The sequence below is a fragment of the Gopherus evgoodei genome, chromosome 9 (assembly GCF_007399415.2).
Source record: "Gopherus evgoodei ecotype Sinaloan lineage chromosome 9, rGopEvg1_v1.p, whole genome shotgun sequence".
In the NCBI taxonomy this organism is placed as follows: domain Eukaryota; kingdom Metazoa; phylum Chordata; order Testudines; family Testudinidae; genus Gopherus; species Gopherus evgoodei.
In genome coordinates this window covers 87,047,785-87,072,409 of record NC_044330.1, presented here as the reverse complement: position 1 = coordinate 87,072,409, position 24,625 = coordinate 87,047,785, and the positions used below count along the sequence as shown (strand labels likewise).

The 24,625-nt window shown below is 41.7% G+C and overlaps 1 protein-coding gene across 9 annotated transcripts in view; it reads right to left on the bottom strand.

Moving 5' to 3' along the window:
• Positions 1 to 488: 488 nt before the first annotated feature.
• ARHGEF9 (Cdc42 guanine nucleotide exchange factor 9) overlaps positions 489 to 24,625 on the bottom strand; it is a 326,751-nt gene continuing 302,614 nt past the window's right edge. For 8 of the 9 annotated variants that reach the window (XM_030576347.1, XM_030576355.1, XM_030576349.1 and 5 more), the window contains 3 exons: positions 17,711 to 17,954; positions 16,946 to 17,014; positions 489 to 4,465 (listed from right to left, as the gene is read on the bottom strand). In XM_030576347.1, coding sequence (XP_030432207.1) covers positions 4,284 to 4,465; positions 16,946 to 17,014; positions 17,711 to 17,954 — 495 coding nt within the window. In that variant the 3' untranslated portion in view covers positions 489 to 4,283. The remainder of the gene's footprint in view (positions 4,466 to 16,945; positions 17,015 to 17,710; positions 17,955 to 24,625) is intronic. The other variant, XM_030576348.1, reaches the window with a different exon arrangement.

Below are 24,625 nucleotides of genomic sequence, written 5' to 3'. Positions count from 1 at the left end.
TATCAATATGCTCAGGGATTTTTCTTATGTTAACACCAATGTATCAGCAACTTGATGTCTGTTGGGTGAATTTTGTGGCCTTTCTTTTTTGCTGTAAAGCTGACCAGAATTTAGTAATCAAAACCATAATTTAAAACAATGTTTCTGGGGAAGACTCCCCCTGAACGGTACTTAATGCAGAATCAGACTTGAAATCCAGTATTTGTAAGAATTGACCCTCTCATCCTTAATCCATTGTTTCAGCTCAGTTCAGTGGAGGGCATGGGCAAGGAGTGTGGGTTATTTTTCGGGAGACACTCCAACCCCTTTTCTGGCTCCATATGAATTGCTTACTGGCTGCTTTGCTGATAAACCAGCCCCCCCGCCCCCCCATCCAGACAATTCTTCCACATCCTTGGGAAAAAGAGTAAGACCACTCTGCGAGGAAAAGGATTTAAAATGCCTTCAGATGCCTTTTCATTTCTTTTTATTTAACTCCATAAATATTTTCATAAGGCTCAGTGTTTTTACAACACTTTTTTTCAACACTTTGTTTTGTTTCGTTTTATACACACAATTTAGACACTTGTTTGACAGGGTCAAACAGTTCAATATAAACAAAATAATAAAACTGGCACGTGTGGATCAGCTGGGTTACCAAAATCCATTTTTTTACCCATACTGTTAAAACCCCAAAAGCACTAAAATATCAGTATTTGGCTTCAAACTTGTATTTTAAAAACCTTGATTGTTCTTTTTTATTCTCTGCTACAAGTCTGCATCATCATAGTGCCTTTAAACTCCTCTAGACTCTTTTGATCTTCTCAAGGAAAAATAAGCTTGGTGATGCCATGCAGAACTTACAAAAGCTACTAAATATACATGTTCCCTGAAATGTAGCTGCAATGAAAAAATGACAGAGCATAAAGAGAACAAAACCAGAAACCCAAAGCACCACAGTGTACTATCAACGTTGCAGTGGATGGCTAGTGCCCACCCAAGAACTGAAACAGATTTCAAATATATTTTTCTGTGTATTATTTTCTATTTACAACTGTTAGATGCACCTAGGTTGGTTCTTGTTTTATCTTTTGGAGCGGATGGGGAGGCAAAAGTCTTGAACTTACATCCTCTGCTAGGTCAAGGGGTAATGCACATCATTTACCTATGGAAGAGGAGGTTTTTTATATTATATATATATATAGTTTCAGCTGGAGAAATTCTGTGTACATCTAAGTCTGTTACAACTCTCTTGTTCTATTGCCCATGGAACGGTATGTGGGTTCCTCTTGTCTGGCATTGAAATGAAAATCTATATAACATGCTAAGTCAAAAATCGCCCCCAATTTGATCAGATCTAAAGTGTTTCTGGAACTTTCAAGTATACAAGACTGCTCAACCCAGCTCTCTATTCCATAATTAATAAGTAAGTAAAAGCGGGACCCATTGCTGGTTCATCTTTCTATTAATGCTTCATTTCTTGCAGCACATTGGCAACTTATGGATGGGAAGAGCTTTCTTGAATGCCATGACTGAGGGCCAACCTCGTTTTGCTCTGGAACACAGGCCTGCATCTGCTTTACCTGCTGCTTGGCTTTTGTGCAGGTAGTTTAAAGTTAGCAAAGCTATTTTGTTTTGGTTTTCCATGTAAGTAAAAAGCTGTGAGTCCAACAAGTGGCCTTGTCAGATCAAGGGAATCTTGATTTATGATGCAAATAATGGTGTGGCTGTGTTGTTTCTTTTTTCTAGTGCTGAATATTAAGGAAGCATCTTCTCATAAAAATAATGGAGGTTTCATTCTCACTCTCAGAGGCATAAAACAGTAAATGAACAGGCTTAACTAATGTGCTTGTTACTTTTCTCCCTTAAGCAATTAAAAAGGCAAAGGTACAGGGGTTATTTTCATCATATTGACAAGGAGGCGCTAATCTTTCTCTCTCTGTGTCTCTCTCTCCAGCCATTCAGAGATTGTAAGACGTCTTGTTTCATCCTTTATGTTACAACTTTTGAGGAATCATCTCATTCACTTCTCTAAACACCCATCCTATTAAACAAACAAAAATAATAATTGCCACATATTCTGTATTAAAATCTGAGCTGTCAACCATAAAAAAATGCAGAGATCCAAATGAGTATTTAAAAAATGTATCTGGTAAAAAAAATTGGGTTGCCTCCTGATTTGACTTTTTCTTTTTTTGCCTAATGTATATCATTTACATATCGGGGGGAGCTTTCCTCTCTTTAAAATACTAGACTTTCTTTGCTGCTTATTTTTATTTTCTCCAGTAGCAAAGAAAGTGCTGAGATAATCTTTGTGCTTTAGATGGGAAATATGGTCACGTCCTTATAACATGGCATGGTGCCTTTATCTTAGTGCTTGCTCTAGCCCTACAAGACAATAAACTGCATGGAAATATTGAAATCATTCACTGGTGGTCTTCACAGGTTCTTATTTTTCAGGTGAAAAATTAAATCTGTGCCCCGCTCCATGCATTTCTCCGTACCGGTAGCTAGCCTGATTTGCTTGGATGGCAGATAAGATTAAAAAGAAAAGAGTCAATACAAATTAGAGTTTGGATCATTTTGCCCCACGTTTTCAAAGGAGCCTACAGAACAGCACCTGCACAATTTTCATGTACACCTTTTTATGTGAGCAAAATGTCCACATTTGCCCAAGCAAAAAGGTATTTGTGAGTGCAGTGATCTGCTTTGTGAGCCGAACTGCAGGCTTCCGTACATGCAAACTAATGTGTTTGAGGGTTACAATCTGAGAGTGAAATTGTAGGAGGCATCATTGAAAATGCAGCTCTGAATACAGAGTGAGAAAAAGGGAGAGAAAGAGACACAGAAAGGTTAACTAATTACTGTGCAGCCTATTGACAATGGTGCAAGTTTGCTGACCCATTGCTGCAGTTTAGACTAGTCTGATTGCTGATCTACATTTGGAGATATAGTCCTGGTCACATGGCAACACTTCTCAGACACTGATTTCAGTGCAATCTGTTCTGAAAGGCAATTTCCAACCTCTTCCACAGGGTGGAGGCATTAAATGTTGAGTCAAAGTTTTTGATCCTTAACCTACTAGGTCATCATTGACAGCGAATGTCCTGTTTGGTAGTTCGGGACTCAAGGCAAATAAAATGTAACAGACCAGAAAGCAAGTACAGCGATGGCTGTTACATCTAGGAGCGTTGCTCCTGTAAACTGCAATCAATGGTTCACAACAGTGATGCTGCGTGGGGGGTGGGGGCAGGAAATGGGTCCTCTGAGTTATTTCCTGCAGAAAGAAAACTGGCCATTTTGTTTGTGTTCAATAACTATTTTTTCTCTACCTAGAATGCAGGACATGAGGCCATCAATCAATTTTAAAACATCTGTCATCCTTATGTAGGAAAAAGCTAGTATTGGATATCTCACAGAGTAATTTCTCAGCTAAAAAAAATCTCCGGAGAAAATAAAATAAAATAAAATAAAATACAAAACAAAACAAGCCCCCATTGTTCTCTTTCGACATTACTGGGAAGGGCATGGGTGATTGAAATACACAGCATTGAAATGAAACACAGTTTAAAGATGCAACAAATCAATTGAATAGAACTCATCTCTCACATAATAAAGATCTGTTCTCCCCTTTTGTTTGTTTACACCCCCCTCCCTGGCCCAAGAACACCTATAAAAACAGTTAAGCAATAGAAGTACTGAGCAGCATATCACAGTGCACAACAGAGCACACCCAGACTGAAACAACTCAGAACAGAGAATGCTGGGGGAAAATGCTGTTCATTGAAAAAAGACGTCTGGGGACAGTCAAAGGGTGGGGGGAGCAAAAGGAGAAGGGAGCAGAGATCTTCCTCACCTCTAACATAGAAAAATAAAAGGCATAAATAAAATAAAATATACACCAATGTGGCCTGTAAGGAACTTCAGTGACAAACTGACAACGAGCAAGAAATCGTCCTGGAGAGACAACGACAAGTTGGACAAAAAAAAAATGAAGAGAAAAAATGATGTTGTCTGACCAATTAAATAAAATAAAATTGGGCCCATGAGTAGAAGTCATTGGTGCTTTCTAGTATCTAGTTGTAGTTTGCTTCCCAAAAACAACAACAAAAAAGTTTTTGGTCCTTCTATATCTATATATATATATAGATATATATATATGTGTGTGTATATATATAATTATTTTTAATTGCAACAGTGCTTCTCCGAAAAAAGGTCCATCTATAAATATAATTTTATTTATTTATTTTTATTTTTAATTTTTTAAAATTTTTATTTTAAAATTCTCCATCTCACTCTAGGTATTATTTTTTGAATGGCGTTAACCTGCTGAAATTTTGCCAGAATGGTGACTGGCTGCGTTTGGGTTCGGTGAACTCGAAGACCTGGGACTGGGATATGCCATCTGTCACCATGTATTGTCCCTGATTTAATGGATCCTGGGGTGGTGGATAGGCTGGAGGAACCGACCTGGAGTAGCTGACACCTGCATTGATGGTGGGGAAGGGAAAAAGAAAGAGGTCAGTCAGAGTTCAGTTGGGTCAAAAAACGTACTCATGATATTACTTGCTACAGCTTTAAAAACCAAGGCCCCAACCAATGGGGACACAAGCAGTAGAAGGCAATTCTAGGGATGAAATTCGCAACTAACTTAAACTCTCACGCCAAATGCAACCTAAACTAGCAAGCTAGAGATTTGAGAAAGATCAATTACTTTTGTTTTGGTGGAGTTTTGCTTTTCTCTTACGGAAAAGTCTTATATAATTTAAGCCAAGAGAGCCCTATAGAACCATTAGATATGGTTATCTAGAAATCACTCTATTATGGAAAAGGTGAAGTCTTGTCTATGGAATTGTTACATTGTAGAGAACTGTACCTCTTCTATAGAATTCCATTTGTTGGTTTCAAAAGACAGAAGTCATTGCTTCCTCTGCTAACTCCTGTGGGACTTTTCCCTAATGGCTTGTTTTAAATTCACCAGCCTGGTTTCAGCTTCTAAATCAGAAAGTACTGGGAATCTCATAAGAGTCACTGACTGCTAACTTCCCAGCCCTATCTCCAAGGCGAGGTATTCCAAAGAAAGGATGGTCTTGTGGCTGAAGCATAATACAGTGAGTCTGAAGTCCTGGTGTCTATTACTAGCTCTGTCACATAATTTCTATGTGACTTTGAGCAAATTACAATCTCTCTGGGCCAGAGAGGGCCTCCTCTGACGTAGAAGGGGTAAGGGGTCCACTGTCTTTAAGACACAGAACCCTGCAGACGATGCTCTATGGAACTGGGATCCACATGGGTGGTTGTGGGGGAGGTAGAGGATGGGTAGCCCTGAACTGATGATGATGGGGCTGAGGGGACAACCACCACTATGCCTGTGGAGATTACCAGGGAAAGGTAATATGGCCACTGGTTATACTTCCTTCTTGCTGAGACCATCCATGAAGGGTAATTCCCTTCTTAAGCAAGGTCCGTGGGCAGTGTGATAAAATGGAAGCAGGGGAGAGCAGAGGGAACATCAGAGCTTTGAAGCAAATGCAGAAAGTTCTGGCCTTCTGCGGATCCCCACTGTTGCCTGCAGAACCTGCTACTCATTCTGTGGGTAGGGCAGCCCCCCAATAAAACAATGTGGGGGGAACATTATGGAGATCTCCTGCTCCCCTGGGTTATACTGCAGGAGGTGGTGGGCCAGCCTATTGTGATCAGTTTCCCCATCTGAAAAATAAGGACAATACCCACCTTCCTCATATGAGGCTTCTGAAGCTAAGTTAATTAATGTTTGTAAAATGCTTTGAGATCTGCAGGTGGGAGGTGCCAGAGAAGACAAAATATTACAATTAGCACCTAGATACCACAGTGACTGGCATACAAGAGATTCGATTCTCTGCATGTTGTCAGCAATACCTATCAGCAAACAAACACACACTTTCATGTGCCAGTGCTTTGGGATCCGGGGATGGGAGGTGCGATATATGTTCAAAGCAATTACAGGCAAAGAATTAAACTCTCACAAAATGTACTGCATTATTATGTGAAGCTAAGCTGCCAACCATTTAATCTTGGTGCATCATTATATAGGTTCTTCCATTATAACAAGCTAAGAGTTTAATATGTCTGGAGAGGGAAGAGAAGTAATTTACTCCCCTTTGTTATTGTAAATACCAAGCAAGGCTGGTTAAAAACCAACCAGATTTGAGATTGAATGGAAACATTTCCTGGATTTTTTTGAATTGTGCTTCGAGATGAGGAATATGGAAATGGGATTGATTTCTCCAAAGAAATTAAATGACCATTTGTTTTATCTGATAACAAATACTACTACTCATATTGCTCTCTATCCAATCCAGGAAGTACAGTCATCCTTTTAAATTTTTAGCATGGACAAAAGTTGCTGCATGATTCATGACTTAGTAACCCTAACCAACTTCATCACAGTTATGTGTTCCAAGTCAAGCTGAAAACAACAATCTGTTTGGTTCCTACACCTCTTTGGTAGGCTCTTGGATGCTTGATCAGATTTGCTAATCTCATATGTTTACAAGCTTATTTTTCCTACCTCAAAATATGTGAATCGTGAGTAAGATGCTTGCACAGTAGAATGCCAGTTCCACTGAGTGCTTGATGCCCCATCATTACAGAGAGAGGGCCACGGCCAAATCTTGAATGGTTTGGCTCTAGGATATCATAAGAGACAGCAGGATGCCTCCATCCTCCAATTAGACTGCTCAGGCATCTACGCTTTAGCTCAGCATCTGAGGATGCCTGTGGCATGGGGAAATCCCCACCTGGTATCGAACCGGCATAGCCAGCTCTATAATAATCCCTGGTGGCTCACTCCACGTAATGGCGGAAGATGAAGTGTGATGGGGAAAGAGGGAATGTGGCCAAATCATGCTGTGTTCCAGCGATCCATGACCACGACATCTTACCGAAATTAGAGAAGTCCTGAGGCTGACCTAATTTGCATAGAAGGAGGGGGCAAATTGGCTCCAGCTCCCTTGGGCAGGTGAAAGTAAAGAGGGGGTAAACTGTCAAAACTGTATGTCTAATTTGTGCAAGCAATTACTACAGCTACAGCCAGGGACGCATGTGCTATTTTGCCCTTGCATTTGTGTGCATGCAAATATGAGTATTTGTGCTCTGCAGAATAAATTCAGCAATCCCACAAGAGTAGCTTTTCTCGTGAGATTTTCAGCATGTCACTTCCAATAGCAGATAAAAACGCCACAAGAATGGCCGTTCTTCGGGTATCGGTGTATTTTGGGGCATGGTGAAACACTGGATGTGGGGGAAAAATCCTACTTACCGGAACATATTCAGAACCTCAGAACAAGACTAGTTCTCAGAATGAACAAAGAGTTAATATATTTGTATCTGAACTGAACTGGCTTCCTCCCTCATCAGAACTTCAAGTAGCTGTGCTAAATTGTCTTTAAGGATTTTTTTTATATGCAAAGCCATAACTCCATTGCAATTTAACCGGAAAAAATGAGCAAAATTCCTTTCCACTGAAGAATGCTGCAATCTCAGGCTGCCTCTGTGAGCAGAATTCAAAATGCAAAGGGAAGAATCGATAGATAAGGAAAGATTTCCAGGCACCGCAGTCACGCTGCTTTTCCCTAGGCACAGGGAAACAGTTACACAAGTCGTGATCAGACTTGGAGCTCCTTCTGCTGGTTCATGAAGAACTCAGCACCCAGGTAGAATCCAAGGGTTGCAGCTGCAGTCTCATAGACTCATAGACTCAAGGACTGGAAGGGACCTCGAGAGGTCATCGAGTCCAGTCCCCTGCCCTCATGGCAGGACCAAATATTGTCTAGTCAGATTGTTCAGTAGGGCTGGGGTTGAGGGAATGCTGTTCAGCATCAAACAAACAAACAAACAAAAAAAGTAGCTTTGCAGTTTATCATTTGTCAGACCAAATGCAGCGAAGAGAGACGATATACTGTCAGTTGAAAATGAGCAGTATTTCAGTGCGAGGCAATGTCAGTTTGAATCACTTAGGTTTCTCATCTTAAAAAAACAACAACCCTCAACACCAAAAACCCTGAAAGGATTTCAAGCCATCTCTACCTTGCTCCTAACTTTTTTCCAAAATGCTTTTTGTACTTGTGCTCTCAAAATGAATTCCCTGGCACTGAAAGAATTAAAAGAGTAAAGCCAAATATAAGATGTCTTTCTATGCTTATTCGATCCTGACCCTTTAAGGATTTCTCTCATGCCTTGATTGGTAGCTATTTCATGTCCCTTTCCTCTGCACAGGCATCTAAACAACTTGTCTATCTATTAGCTGGATTTAAGAGATGGGTGATAAAATATAAATATATTCTAGTTCAGCGTGGGCTGAAGTTGGTGCTGTATTGCTGGTGAATGGAGAGTGTCCTATGGTGGAAACCCTCAGTTCTCCTGAGTCTCGACAGCAGTGAGGGAATTCACACCTCTTAGGAGGCGCACTCAACCTCATCACAAGTTCAGTTGCCTTATGTCTGATGTATTTCTGTGGGGTACCATGCAGCACGCCCCTTCAACAGGAAACTGTGCCAAAGTATTCATCATTTGATGAGGATATACTCCTTGCACTGTCCATTTTATTGAACTACAGAGTTCACTCACTGAAATACAGCCACTGCTGGGGTGACACTTATAAACAGCACACAGCAAATCTACATGACAAGTTAGAACTAGATAGGAAGAAAAATATTATCTAACTGAAACTACAGGGAGAATTTAGGTGGTCAGAATCACTCAGCTGGAAGTCTGGGCATGACATGGGGGGAAACACCTCTACTCTTCAAACCGTCCTTTGCAGTCTAATGAAGGCAAGAGGTCAGTTTCACATCTCACCCAACAGATGATACTCTCAGCACTCTGCTGGAGTATTTGTTCAGAACTGACTCAGAAGCAGGAGTGCCCCCTATTTAGTCACCAATGTCATTTCCTTTTGCACTTAGGTATTCCTTGGAGGTCTCCTATCCAAATATTCATTCAGTCTGTCCTTGCTTAGCTTTGGAGATCCTAACTGTATCTCAGGTCAGATTCTAACTGGATTAGTAATTCCTCCAGTGAAGAACCAATTTCATCTGTGTTATGAAAATCATAATCACCATTGATACTTTCAGACTGAAAACACTGAAAAATGCTGTGGCTACATGGTAACTGTGGCACTCATGGGCTTTGGAAGGTTCAGTTTGCGGCCCATGTAATTTATGAGCATTGGGATTTGCACCATGTCTTTTACATATTTGCAGGGAAGTAGTATGATAACATGATTTCCATCCAGTAATGACATTCTTTCATCTGCAGTGTGGAAAGCTTTGTGAACAAAGGGAAATTACCTTGATTACATCTGAAAATACAAGTGTGCCTCCCCTCCCTTTTAAAAAAAGAGTTTAACAAATGGGCCAGTTAACCCTTAAGATGCCATCTGATTTCCAGGTAGAAGACACTTGGAAACTGGGAATGTTTGACAACTGAGCTGCAGAGGTTTGAGATGTCAGAAGAAATTAGGACGGTATGACCCTTGGGAGGAATCTGGGTCAGTATTTTTGTGAATTGAGGTTAGCTGGGCATGAGGTCAAGTCACTTAATATGAATGAGGGTAGCAGAAAGACTTGGCAGCTAAGAAGAGAATGCATTCTGGAGCCAAAGCTTTAGCTGATGGAGCTATGCCAGTTTATACCAGTTGAGAATTTAGCTCTTAGTGAATTCTTACAGACTGCTAGGGGAAGGATGAGGCCACTTAATGGTAGTGGGAGTATTCAGCAATTAGGGTATGGAGGGCAGCAGGGAATACTGGAAACTCCTCAGCATGTCAAGGGGGTTTTGGAGGCCTCACCATGGTCTGCTAAGGGAATTGAAGCATGCACATTGGAAAATGCAGCTCCTTAGCCCACTGTTATGCTACTCATGAAAACAGCAATAATAAAGAATAAATTTGTCCAAAATTATGAGAAAAAAGCAAATCTCATTCTTCATAGCATTTATCGATTGCTTGTGGGATTCAGAAAGGAGATCCCACCCCACATAGGCTTGTGCTATTAGATAAATTACAAAAACAAGGGGATATCATTCCTTCTTATGAATCATTAGGTTAAGACCCCTGATAAAGTCGAGTTACCTGACTAGACAGACTAATGGTTTTATATGGCATAATGAATCCTATGTTGTTATGTCCAGGAAAAGCTAATATTCATGACGAATGATTTGGGGAGCCTTAACTTTTGAATGGCCAACTTGAGACACCTTAATGGGATCTAATTTGTAGAAAGTGCTAAGCATCAAGCCTTTGAAAATCAGACCTCTTTAAGGAGCCCCAAGTTGAACAGCCAAAAATTGAGGCACCCAGAATCACTAGTCCCATCTGAAAATGTTGGATGGGGATTTTGAAAGCATCTAGGAATATATGCCAAAAAGCATTATGTGAATGAGAAGTGAATATGTTACTTGTTACCATACATGGGGATAGAAAAAGACTAACCAGGGGATTTGACAAGTGTCTACCAGTTTTTGAAGGGAGAGGAATCATTACCAGGGGTACTGGCAAACAATCCTGATGGTTAGATAAAATAAGAGAGTTTTTAAGTCCCTGTTGTTTAGGTGACCAGATGTCCTGATTTTATAGGGACAGTCCTGATATTTGGGGCTCTTTCTTATATAGGTGCCAATTACCTCCCACCCCGTCCCGATTTTTCACACTTGCTGTCTGGTCACCCTACTGTTGTTAGAGTCACTTAAAAGTGGAATGGACAAATCAGTGTGAAATACAGTGCACTGAGCAATCCTGCATTGGCAATAAGGGATGCACTACATGACCTAATAGACTTGATTGTTAACGGAAACCTAAACCTGGCAGAAAGGAAGGGAAAGTGGTCAGAGAAACTGGCCAGGATGTTTCAGTGAGAAGCCTGAGACACTCAGAGAGAGGGACCAGGCTTCAATCAGCATAGGCTGTTTCTCCCAACTCAGACACGGGAAATAAGCCAGATCCTCCCAAGTTATGGATGGCAAGGTTAAGTTTAGGTCAGGCAATATGTGTGAAAGTCTTTGTTATCCACCTCTTTATGTGTTGTGCAAAATAAATCATGGGCAAAATAAATCATGCCTTGTTTTGGAGACTCAGTTTCACTGCAAATGTATGCTGTCAGAGGCTTCCGAAGAGAAACCTCTGCAGGATCTGGCCCCCATTGGACCTGCTAAGCTAGTCATGGTTGGCACATAGGGGACTGTAAACCCAGGTGCTAGTCTGAGAGTGGTGAACTGCAGAGTTCCACCCCGGGGAGGTGGGGGTCCATGACCTGACACCTGTTGGGGTTGCACTCAAGATGACCAAGAAGGGACAGTGGTGCAGCTAGCCTGGTAATTGTGACAGGCTCTTTTTAAAAACCAGGCCAAACCAGACTTTTCTATCTCCCATTTTAATTATTCTAGGATACAGCAGGCTAAATTCTACTCTCAGCTACGCCAACTGAAGTTGCATGGGGCTGCAGGGCTGTTACCGGAAGAAGAATCTGAATCACTGTCTGTAAAAAATATCTCACAACTTAGTCTGCTGAGAAGGAGCACAAGCCAATGCTACTCATCCACTTTATGTCTAATGGACTTAAAGAAGGTGGAGGATTGGGTTAATGCTATCTTAAGGCACACGCTCTGATATTATTACATTTCTCCCAATCCAATAAGTAGTGCAAATCCCAGTATGTTGCTGAAATCTGAGGTTGACTCGCTTGCTCAACATCAAACCAATTCTGAAGGAATCTTGGCTGGGCATGTGTGTCTATGCCTGTAAGTGCATACGTGTGTATGTCTATGTTAACAGCAAGCTGGTTCCAAATGGGATGATTCATTTAGGACACTGGTTTAAAAAAAAAGCAAAACAAAACAAACCCAAAATGCAAAGGTTTATGCTGTCTCTTAATCATCTGATTAAAGTTTCATCAAGTTTATCTGGCAGAGTTTGGAGGCTTCTTCCTTGTCAGTCTCATTTTCCACACTTTCTCTCTCTAGTGTATTGCAGCTAGTGGTCCTTTAAATATTTCCTCTTAATAAATATGCAGGCTGACTCCAGAGTAATCGGGGAAATGCTGTATGACAGTTCATGAAATAAGCTGCTGTTAATATTATTGAAAACTTTCTAGTTCGCCTCCAACACACTTGATTGCACTTTCCGTTTAATCTCCTTAACTGCTTCTATCCTTTCCTTCAGCATTCTGTAAGAGGGAAATTATTGCGGTTTCCCACAGAACAGGTCAACTGATATAGCATAGCAGATGGTAAAAATAAGGCTACAAAAGATATTCAGTGATCTAAAACATGGGCACAGAGGTCTTAACACATGAGATCAGCTTGTTGGGCTATCAAGTGCTGCAGTGATCAGGCAAAGTGTTTAAGCATGTGCTTACTTTGAGCATATAGGTAGCACTGATGTCAATTGGACTATTTATATGCTTAAAGTTAAGCACATGGTTAAGTGCTTTGAGGCACAATTCATAGAATCATAGACGATTAGGGTTGGAAGAGACCTCAGGAGGCCATCTAGTCCAACCCCTGCTCAAAGCAGGATTAACCCCAATTAAATCATCCCAACAAGGGATTTATCAAGCCAGGCCTTAAAAGCCTCTAAGGATGGAGGTTCCACCGCCTCCGTAGGTAACCCATTCCAGTGCTTCACCACCCTCCTGTAAAATAGTGTTTCCTAATATCCAACCTAGATCTCCCCCACTGCAACTTGAGACCATTGCTCCTTGTTCTGTCATCTGCCACCACTGAGTACAACCAAGCTCCATCCTCTTTGGAACCCCCCTTCAGGTAGTTGAAGGCTGCTATCAAATCCCCCCTCACTCATATCTTCTGCAGATTAAACCAGCCCAGTTCCCTCAGGCTCTCCTCGTAAGTCATGTGCCCCAGCCCTGATAATTTTCGTTGCCCTTCACTGGACTCTCTCTAATTTGTCTACATCCTTTCTGTTGTGGAGGGCCCAAAACTGGACGCAATACTCCAGATGTGGCTTCACCAGTGCTGAATAGAGGGGAATAATCACTTCCCTTGATCTGCTGGCAATGCTCCTACTAATGCAGCCCAATATGCTGTTAGCCTTCCTGGCAACAAGGGTACACTGCTGACTCATATCCAGCTTCTCATCCACTGTAATCCCCAGGCCCTTTTCTTCAGAACTGCTGCTTAGTCAGTTAGTTCCCAGCCTGTAGCGGTACATGGGATTCTTCCGTCCTAAGTGCAGGACTCTGCATTTGTCCTTGTTGAACCTCATGAAATTTCTTTTGGCCCAATCCTCCAATTTGTCTAGGTCACTCTGGACTCTATCCCTACCCTCCAGCATATCTACCTCTACAACTGATGCATCAGAGACAACCCAAACCTCTCTGCAATGCATATGTCTAGCTCTGCAATGTGTACATAGAAATGGCCGCAGGCCTACCTGATCCCTTGCTGCAGTCATCCTGAAGCATGAGAACTGGTTACCTTTCTCTTAGCAGAGGTAACTACAACTAGTTACTAGGAATACACTGTCTCCAAGTATTTATTAATGCCTTTGGTAAAGCCTTGTTGGGGATACATTTCAAATATGCATGAAATTATTACAAGACAAGTCAACAAAAGCACCCTGAAACTCCAAATAACTTGGAAACTAATTCTGCTACCCTTCCTCTTGCTGAATAATGCTTGCTAAGTACTCCCACTGAAGCCAGCTGCTCAATAGGGCTACTCACACAAGGGCCAGTCTAGGGGGTATTATGCAAAAGCAATTTGCAAACACCTGGAAGATAAGGTGATAAATATGAGTCAGTATGGATTTGTCAAGAATAACTCATGTCAAACCAACCTAACAGCTTTCTTTGACAGGGTAAAAAGCCTTGTGGTGGGTAGGGAGGCAAGTGGTAGATGTGGTATATCTTGACTTTAGTAAGGCTTTTGGTACTGTCTTGCATGACCTTCTCATAAACAAACTAGGGAAATACAACCGCATAACTGGTTGGAAAACAGTTCCCAGAGAGTAGTTATTAGTGGTTCACAGTCAGATGAAAGGGCATATCAAGTGGAGTCCCACAGGGAAAAGTCCTGGGTCTAGGTCTCTTCAATATCTTCATCAGGGCTAATGGCATAGAGAGTACACTTATAAAGTTTGCGGACAATACCAAGCTGGGAGGGGTTGCAAGTACTTTGGAAGATAGGATTAAAATTCAAAATGATCTGGACAAATGGGAGAAAATGGTCTGAAGTAAACAGGATGAAATTCATTAAGGACAAAGGCCAAGTACTCCACTTAGGAACAATAAATTGCACACATACAAAATGGGAAATGACTGCCTAGGAAGGAGTACTGCAGAAAGGGATCTCAGGGTTATAGTGGTTCACAAGCTAATTATGAATCAACAGTATAACAACACTGTTGCAAAAAGAGCAAACATCATTCTGGGATGTAAGCAAGATATGAGAAGTAATTCTTCTAGTTTGCTCTGAGCTGATAAGGCCTCAACTGGAGTATTGTGTCCAGTTCTGAGAACCACATTTCAGGGAAGATGTGGACAAATTGGAGAAAGTCCAGAGAAGAGCAACAAAAATGATTAAAGGTCTAGAAAACATGACCTATGATGGAAGATTGAAAAAATTGGATTTGTTTAGTCTGGAGAAGAGCAGACTTGGGGGGACGGGGACATGATAACAGTTTTCAAGTACATAAAAGGTTGTTACAAGGAAGAAAAATTGTTCTCTTTAACCTCTGAGGATAAGACAAGAAGCAATGGGCTTAAATTGAGGCAAGGGCAGTTTAGGTTGGATATTAGGAAAAACTTCCTAACTGTCACAGTAGTTAAGCACTGGAACAAATTGCCTAAGGAGGTTGTGGAATCTCCATCATTGTAGGTTTTTAAGAAAAGGTTAAACAAACACCTGTCAGGAATGGTTTAGTTATTACATAGCCCTGCCGTGAGTGCAGGGGACTGGACTAGATGACCTCTTGAGGTCCCTTCCAGTTCTACACGTCTATTATTCTATAAGCCAAACCATACTCTACGAGGTAATAAAATCAACTGGATTTGATGGTACTTAGCAAGAGTTTGGCTTTACAAAATTTACTTTATCAGTACTTAATTTAATTAACTTGAGGCTGGGCTATGATCACTGAAGCACAAGACATTACATGTGAGACAGAGTTGCTAATTTAATGATGCTATGCAAAAGGTTTTGTTATTATTTCAGAATTAATGTCTTAGGTAAAACAATTGAACACCATTCCACTTGATGTTTTGAGTCATAATGAGTTTCCGTCAGACTCAAGCACTTCATATCATAAAAAGAATTCCCAATATTTGAGCATAGGGTCATTCTGGATAAGGGAGGTGCTGACTGATGTTCCAGGAAGAGGGAAGCTAATTAATTTTATAGCCTAAGAAGCCTAGGCTATTAAAATTCCCCTCTCCTTTTGTTTTTTCCCCCACAGAGAAAGAAGGAGAGAGAGAATAAGAGAGCAATTGCTGTGTAAAAATTAAATATAGTTAAGGACGCTGAGTTTGTCAGGATGGAAATACAGCAGTTCAACTGGAAATATTCATATGCACTCTCAGGTACACTTGAGCTGAGTCAGTTTCATTAGCACTAATGAAAACTTGATTTGCCGGGGCTGTCATTAGAGCCACAGATCCTGCGATTTTCCAGCTAGTGTGATTTCAATGAACTGTTTGCATGCTCCAGAGTCAGTGTGCAATAGGATAGTGAAGGAGAAAAATTTCAGAATTGTGCCCATACAGGTGGCCGGTACATGCAAAACTGGTCTACTGAATGTGCAGTTCCCGTGCACTGATGCAATGATGCGTACATTTGGCACCCACATGCATTTTTTGCACATTTCCAGTTTTGAAAATCTGGCCATGAGAGTTTTTAGAGAACTCAGAGGACAACACTAGTGGCTAGTAGATGGCAGTAGATCAACAACAACAGTGCAAGGACATAGGAGATCAGTGGGTTCCCATTGGGCCTAACAAAGCACTACTGGACCATCAGGGCAGTAGGGAACAACCAGGTGAGGAAGAGAGCTAGCAATTCATTAAAGGTTAAAAGATATTTGAAAAAGCAAGCATAGGGCTGTAAAAGCTATACAATGGGGAGGGGGCAGCTGGTGACTGCAGGTACCCAAGAAGTCCTGAGTTGTTCCCAAAACATTTAACCACTTGGAGACCTGAAAGTGCCACGATATTGTGGTAACCAGAAGGCATGTTCATGACTTCTCATACTTTTTCTGAAGACTCCATGACTTGAAAGATTGTTACTATGACTCCTCTCTCCCCAACAATTATCATTCCAAAACCTGCAGCTGCAGGAATTATTAGAACTGATCATTAACTCTGGCCAGTGACTTAATATCTGACATGACTCTTATTGGCTGACTGTACTCTTCCCATGCAGGAGGACAAATATGATCTTATAGGACTAGTGGATATATAGTGTCTTTACTAGGATGTTATGTTTGCTAGTGCTGATGCAACTGTGCTATCCTTAAAAGGATATATGCAAGTTCCATGAGCCTCCCACTTCAAAAAGAAGTAGACTGGTGGAACCTCAACACATCCAGGCTTTTAGCCATCTCCCTTTTTTTTCCAATGGGAGACTCGGGGAATTAGCAAAGCCTCTATGTATCTTCTCACCTGCTTTAGTTTCAGTCTGGGGTGAGATGCATCTATATACTGCCTATGGTTTGAGATAAATTCCTGCCCACAGGATTGCTTTTGGATACTAGACTGGACAGATGAAATCAAAATCACCTCTCATGTAAGTCCACTGGCTACAACAGAGTTACACTGGAAATGAATTTGGCCCGTGGATACATCAACAAATTATATGAAACACACAAACGAGATAAAAAAAGAGACTGGTGAAAAATCAGAGGGAATGTGGACTGCAGCCCAGCAGAAAGCCCCACTCCACCCTGGCTTCACCTAACGAAACACAGGCTGCCAATTACCTTTTTGCTTACTGACTTTCCTTACTGTCATTGCTGCTTGCCGCTTCTGATTTTCAGAAATTTCAAAGCCTGGAAAAAGGGAACATGGCAAAGAGTTCAGAAAATCGCTTTCCAACCCTCTTTTTCTGAATATTTCTTCATGCTTCATTTATTAAACTAATAACCCATGGGTGGCAAAGCACTGCCTGGTGGGGCTACCCACACAGAGAGACATTTTAATAAAAAACAAATCTTCTTTTAAAGTAAAGCCTCACCATGACATCACTGGGAGGAGGCTGCCTAAAAAGCAACCTTATAAACATTATTTTTAGCATTATTTATACTGTGCCATAAATGAACACCGTACTTCAGGAACGAGCAAAAGACAATAAGCCAGCTGCAAATCTTGGTTACAATAACCTTTTGTGGTAGTGCAGAGAGGAGGGAAAGGCTGGTAGATTAGTGAGTCTGTCTGCCTTTCTCCCTGCAGTGGTGGTGCTTACCTAGGGCAGAAATTATTGCAGCTGTGAGGCTTTGCTGCCTCTCAGTGGCTGGGGGATTGTACATTTCTCTCTCCTGCATCACCTTGTGGAGTTTCCTTATGCTGAAGTTTGAAGCCAAGGGCAGCATTTGCTCCTAAATGAGCAAATCTTCACAGCAACTCTGAGATAAGCCAGGGATGTTATAATGAAGTTAAACTATAATTCTAAAGCACAGTAATTTGGCCTTCTCCCCCCGAGGGGCAAAACCCAACAGCCACCATCCCATTGGTTTTTGATCCCTTACCTATCTTTTCATCTTCTTGAACCATCTTTCTTTCTTCTCTGAAAGCTCTGAGCCATCGCAGTTTCTCCTCCAGCTTCTTGGCAAAGAATAAGTGAATTTCCTCAGTCTCCTTGTTATGAAGTTTGAAGGCATTCTTCATGCTGACGTTGAAGTCATCATCTCTCCCGTCTTCTATATCCACCACTTCATATTTATCCATGTCAATGCGACCTTTGTAATACAGAATATCTCTTCGTATCAGGTCCTACATGAAAAAGAAGAGATGCATTTTATTCTAGGTGGACTGAAGCCTATACCAGGTCTTAACTAGGCTTGGCAGAATTCATTTTTTTCATTTTTCATAACTTTGAGGGATAATATTGATGTTTATGTTTACACAAATGTAAAGATTTTTATCAGTTTAAATTGTTGAAGTTACTGGAAATTATGGGGATGTCAGACAAAGTGGGGAGGCAGACAGTAATTATGTAATGACATTAGAGGCCGCGATTCAAAAAATTAAAGTTTTATAAGCATTAAAACACCAATTGCCAACATCACATGTAAAAATATATATAAAGTAACTATCCTTAAATCAAACTCTAATAAGTTCTCAAGCAGCATTTTTCTTTCTTTGCCTATCTGATATTTTTGATTATCACTGATGGAAATCTTTTTTCATTGATTTGTGTGTGTATGGTGGAATTAACCTTTACTGGCCAATAAAAATCTAATTTTTCCAAGCCTAGTCTTAACCATTTGAAACACTGTAGTTTTCTTTCAGCACAGAAATGAAAGGGTTAATTTGCAAAATTGCTGTAAATACTGCATATACTTGTTCAGAAGCAGAATTTTTTTAGTAAAAAAGGGAAGCACCAGAGAAGGGGGTTGGCTTATGAACGGGTATAGAGAGGCAGAGGTGGGACACAGCTCCTCCCCCCAACAGAGGGAGCAAGGAGACGCAGCACAGCCAGCAGAGCCAGAAGGGAAGAGGTGGGGCCAGAGTCTCTCCAGTTCTGGCCTCGCCTCTGAAGCAGCTGCAGCCCCAGCGCTGGCAGGCTGCAGCTGTGCCGCTCGGCCCCGCCCCAGAGCAGGCTGTGGCCATGGCCGCTGGAACATGCTGTGGCTGCACCACCTGGTCTGGCCTGCCAGAGCAGGCTGCGGCCGTGCTGCCCAGCCTGCCGGAGCAGCTCCAGCCAGGCCAGAGACATCCTCCCGTGGCCTTCCCCAGATAAGGTGGGAAGGGATGGGGAGAATGTGAGGGTCCCGGGATAGGGGTAGGGTCGTATAGGGGGTGATCACAGGGGTTACTCCCCTGACTGCCAGCTCTCCTCCCCAAAATATTTCCCCACCAGTTTCTGTCCCAGCCGCCAGGGTAAGCAGCTGGTGTCCCGGGACACTTTGTTCACTTAGGTTTACCTCTGTGCCTGTGGATGCTCGAGGTAAACAAACCATCTCGGCTCACCAGTGGCTTATCCTGATGGCCCAGGAGCCAAAGTTTGCTGACCCCTGAATTATAGGGTTGGCTTATGAACGGGTTATAAAAATTTTCCATTTTTTCCTTATCCATCTTGGTGGGGGTCAGCTTATAAACAAACCAGGTTATGATCTTTAATTTTTGGCTAAATTAATAGGGTAGATAAAGGCTAGATATGATAAAAATTTACACTTGATATAACCCTCATGCTTTGGGGCATAAAATAGCCACTGTTAACTGCTTGTGATCAGGAAGAAATTTCCCCCAGCAAGTAGTTTATTCCATGATTGATGATTACATGGATTTTACACCTTCTTCTGAAGCATCTGGTACTTGGCACTGTTGTGCAGATGACAGAAAACTTGACAAGAGGCACCACTAATCTGATCTGGTACCAATGCCCCTAAAGTGGTTCACAGAAATGTAAAAACTGCAGCGTGGGGCACGGGTCGCTTGCTGGTGGTTTCTCTGCAGCTTGAGGTCTTCAAACCAATTTTGAGGATTTCAATAACTCGGTCCTGGGATAGGGGTTGTTATAAAATTGGATGGGTGGGGTTCTGTGGCCTGCCTTGTGCAGGAGGTCAGACTAGATGATCAGATTGGTCCCTTCTGACCTATGAGTCTATGAGAAAAGGGTAGACCTTATAGGTCATTTTGCACATTAGCTCCTAGTAGACTTATGCTTTGTTCAAGCTAGTTCTAAATATCACAAGAGAGGGGGGTTTCCCACCACTTTTTCCACTCTTACAGACTTCACTGCTGGGAACATTCAGCCTGTAATTACCCTTAGCTCAGTTCCATCCCATTATGCCTTGGGATACTTCAACATTGTTCTCCCTCCATGATATTTATACCTTTCAGTATTATGTATGATCACCCCTTACTTTCTTCTTTCCCTTTGTTTTAATAGCCCTTTCTCCCACTTCTACTATTTTGGGGAGGAAGAAGAAAAATCATTATTTGTTATTACTGTTTAATGGCTCAGCTAAAAATGCACATGATTCATTGAGCCACTTGACCCATCTAGCACACCCAGGGCCCCATTGCTGCTGCTGTTTTTGCCGCCGTGCTCTGCATCAGCTCTCCTGATTCCTTGAACTGAAGCATAAACTGTGTTCACTGCAGATGCCTGAAAAAGCTGCGGGAAGGTGTCACTAAATAAGTATGCGGAGAGATGCCTTGTCAGTTTATCAGACATAGGTGTAAATATGCAGGTTTGAGGAGTTGTAAGTGAAAAACATCACTCATTTTTCTCTCCCTCCTTTCCCCCTAAAAGAGGATATAAAATAAATACCAAGAAGCCTGATTCTCCTTTTGCTTACACCAGTTTTACAACAGTAACATTTGTATTATCTGCAGTGGAGCTTTTCCTGATTCACTCTGATGTACTGAACAGAGAATCAGGCCTGCTGTATAAACTATTTATATGACCACAGCATAAAGAAAGCCAGGTCATCAGAAAATAGGAGATTAATCAAATAGGAACCTGATTCTATACGGAGAAGCAGTTATAAGGCTTTAATATTTAAATAGCCAATTTGAACAAGACACAATTAAGGCTAGGTTCTTCCGCAGGGCTCATAAACCAATATTCGGTTGTACAAAGTTCATTTATCTTGATCATTTAAACAGCAAGCCATTTTCTTTCCTATTTTATTTTTCAACTATTTTCAAAATGCAATAAAGATAAATAACACATAGGAGGAATAATCTAACAGCACCAATAAAATCAAAGCACAACATTTATGTAACTGAACAAGATTAAATGGTGAATGTCCTTAGGATATGTCTTATAAAAATTCCTGAAATAAAGAAAACAAATGAACTTGGCATAAAATCTCACAAGAGCTGTTTTATGAATCTGCTTAATGGTATTAATGATGGTGAGAGAGGATAATGTCTAGAAGCTCTTAGTCTTAATATTTCCCCTAAAACTCCCAGTGAAACAATCCATTAAACAATATGCTTTGCATGTATCTTATTCTAGCAAAGTAGGCAAAGAAAAGAAAGGAAATTTCAGACTGAATACATAATGGAAAACTTTCTAACAATAGGATGTATTAAATTGTGATATAATTTCCCAATAGAATAGGTAGAAACAACCCTGTCATTAAAGAAAATTACCCTGGTCAAAACACTTAGGGCAGGTCTATGCTTAAAATGCTGAAGTGGTGCAGCCGTGCTGCTGTAGCGCTTCAGTGAAGATGCTACCTATGCTGACGGGAGGGCTTCTCTCATTGGCATAGGTACACCACCTCCCTGAGACACAGTTGCTACATCGATGGGAGAATTCTTCCATTGACTTATCACTGTCTATACCAGGAGTTAGGTTGGTTTAACTGTGTTGCACAGGTTGCCCTCCCAACTCACAGGGTCCTAGAGCCCAGGCTCCAGCACAAGCCCCAACATCTACACTACAGTTAAACAGCCCCACGAGCCTCAGTCCTGCAAGCCTGAGCCCCGTAAGCCCAAATTAGCTGGCCTGGGCCAGCCCCAGGTTATTAATTGCAATGTGGATATATCCATAGTTTCACAGGTGCCCCTAAGGGAACAACATGAAAATGGAGGGGTTGCTTTCTTCCAAGGGAAGAATATGAAAGCAACAGAACTGCACATGTGTCTCTAGGGGGCAAGATGCAGCCCAGAAAATATTTATTGCCGGTGAAGATGCACTAGCAAGAAAGAACTCAGCTTGACCATCAGATCCTAGACTGAATTTGCATAGTGGGCAGTTAGAAGAAACACCTTTTTTTCTGTTCTTGTACATTAAACAATTTGATGTGGAAACCACTGTAAAACAGTAAACATGAAGCCCCTGTCACTTTCACAAACCTAACTTTAGATAAAAGAACTGCACATTAAGAAAACTTTTTTTTAAGGAAGCCAGATCACCTTTTCTTTTTCCACCAGGCTCCCTAGAGTCTTTAGCCTTAAGCTTAACAGGAATTTTCAGCCACCTGAGGGATGCTAGGCAATCCCAAGAATATAAAAGAAACATACTGAAATTGACAAAAGACTAAATAATTCAAAGTGGTACATAATGGCTACAGAGTTCAAACATAGTACATCTTAGGATAACCTATGCCAACTGCTCCATGCATTCAACAAATTCCATTTTTGCTATTACGCAAAACAGGAAGAAGGAACATTCTCCTCTTTATTGCTGTATATTCTAATCCAGCTAGCATGCCTGAACAGCGTCTTGTTTTCAGGGGTTCTTGAATGTTCCCAGTGTTAAGAGCAAGAGTCCCAAGTCCATATATCTCAACAGATGGATATTATTTATTCTTCAACTGAATTTTAAATCACCTGCCCAGGACTCTATGAGCTTGCACATACAATAAAAACATACAAACTTCAGGATAATTACACTGCTCTACAGCCAAAATACTTCTGAAATAAATGTAGTCCAACTTTACTAATTCTGGGTCACTGAGAACGAAAATGATGCTTAAAATTGTTGATTGGCTCTAGTTTTCAAGATACGCTATTGGGTCAGTATATACGACCCTTGACTTGGGAATGGCGGAGGATAAGTGAGTTATAAAGGGAAGGGATCTCAATTTAAACCAGAAATGACTAAAATACATCTTTGACTGGATCTATGAATAAATCTATGACTGGGTTTGGACAGTACTTGCTTTTTAGGCAAAACAATGAATGATGCAATCTGAAGCTGGTATTGCGTCACACATGATATGAATTGCATCATGTTATTCCTAGAAGTCATGGATGATGCAATCATAACGACGCTTCCTGTGGCACCTTATAGACTAACAGACGTTTTGGAGCATGAGCTTTCGTGGGTGAATACCCACTTCGTCAGATGCATGTAGTGGAAATTTCCAGGGGCAGATATATATGCAGGCAAGTTAGAGATAATGAGGTTAGTTCAATCATGGAGGATGAGGCCCTGTTCTAGCAGTTGAGGTGTGAAAACCAAGGGAGGAGAAACTGTTTTGTAGTTGGTAAGCCATTCACAGTCTTTGTTTAATCCTGAGCTGATGGTGTCAAATTTGCAGATGAACTGAAGCTCAGCAGTTTCTCTTTGAAGTCTGGTCCTGAAGTTTTTTTGCTGCAGGATGGCCACCTTAAGGTCTGCTATAGTGTGGCCAGGGAGGTTGAAGTGTTCTTCTACAGGTTTTTGTATATTGCCATTCCTAATATCTGATTTGTGTCCGTTTATCCTTTTCTGTAGCGACTGTCCAGTTTGGCCGATGTACATAGCAGAGGGGCATTGCTGGCATATAATGGCATATATTACATTGGTGGACGTGCAGGTGAATGAACCGGTGATGGTATGGCTGATCTGGTTAGGTCCTGTGATGGTGTCGCTGGTGTAGATATGTGGGCAGAGTTGGCATCGAGGTTTGTTGCATGGGTTGGTTCCTGAGCTAGAGTTACTATGGTGCGGTGTGCAGTTACTGGTGAGAATATGTTTCAGGTTGGCAGGTTGCCTGTGGGCCAGGACTGGCCTGCCACCCAAGGCCTGTGAAAGTGTGGGATCATTGTCCAGGATGGGTTGTAGATCTCTGATGATACGTTGGAGGGGTTTTAGCTGGGGACTGTATGTGATGGCCAGTGGAGTCCTGTTGGTTTCTTTCTTGGGTTTGTCTTGCAGTAGGAGGCTTCTGGGTACACGTCTGGCTCTGTTGATCTGTTTCCTTATTTCCTCGTGCGGGTATTGTAGTTTGGAGAATGCTTGGTGGAGATTTTGTAGGTGTTGGTCTCTGTCTGAGGGGTTAGAGCAGATGCGATTGTGCCTCAGTGCTTGGCTGTAGACAATGGATCGTGTGATGTGCCCAGGATGGAAGCTGGAGGCATGAAGGTAGGCATAGCGGTCGGTAGGTTTTCGGTATTGGGTGGTGTTAATGTGACCATCACTTATTTGCACCGTGGTGTCCAGGAAGTGGGCCTCCTGTGTAGATTGGTCCAGGCTGAGGTTGATGGTGGGGTGGAAGCTGTTGAAATCGTGGTGGAATTTTTCCAGAGTCTCCTTCCCATGGGTCCAGATGATGAAGATGTCATCAATGTAGCGTAGGTAGAGAAGGGGCATGAGTGGACGAGAGCGGAGGAAGCGTTGTTCCAGGTCGGCCATAAAAATATTGGCATATTGTGGGGCCATGTGGGTGCCCATAGCGGTGCCACTGATCTGGAGATATATATTGTCATCAAATTTGAAATAGTTGTGTGTGAGGATAGAATGGCTTACCAACTACAAAACCAGTTTCTCCTCCCTTGGTTTTCACACCTCAACTGCTAGAACAGGGCCTCATCCTCCATGATTGAACTAACCTCATTATCTCTAGCTTGCCTGCATATATATACCTGCCCCTGGAAATTTCCACTACATGCATCTGACGAAGTGGGTATTCACCCACGAAAACTCATGCTCCAAAACGTCTGTTAGTCTATAAGGTGCCACAGGATTCTTTGCTGCTTTTACAGATCCAGACTAA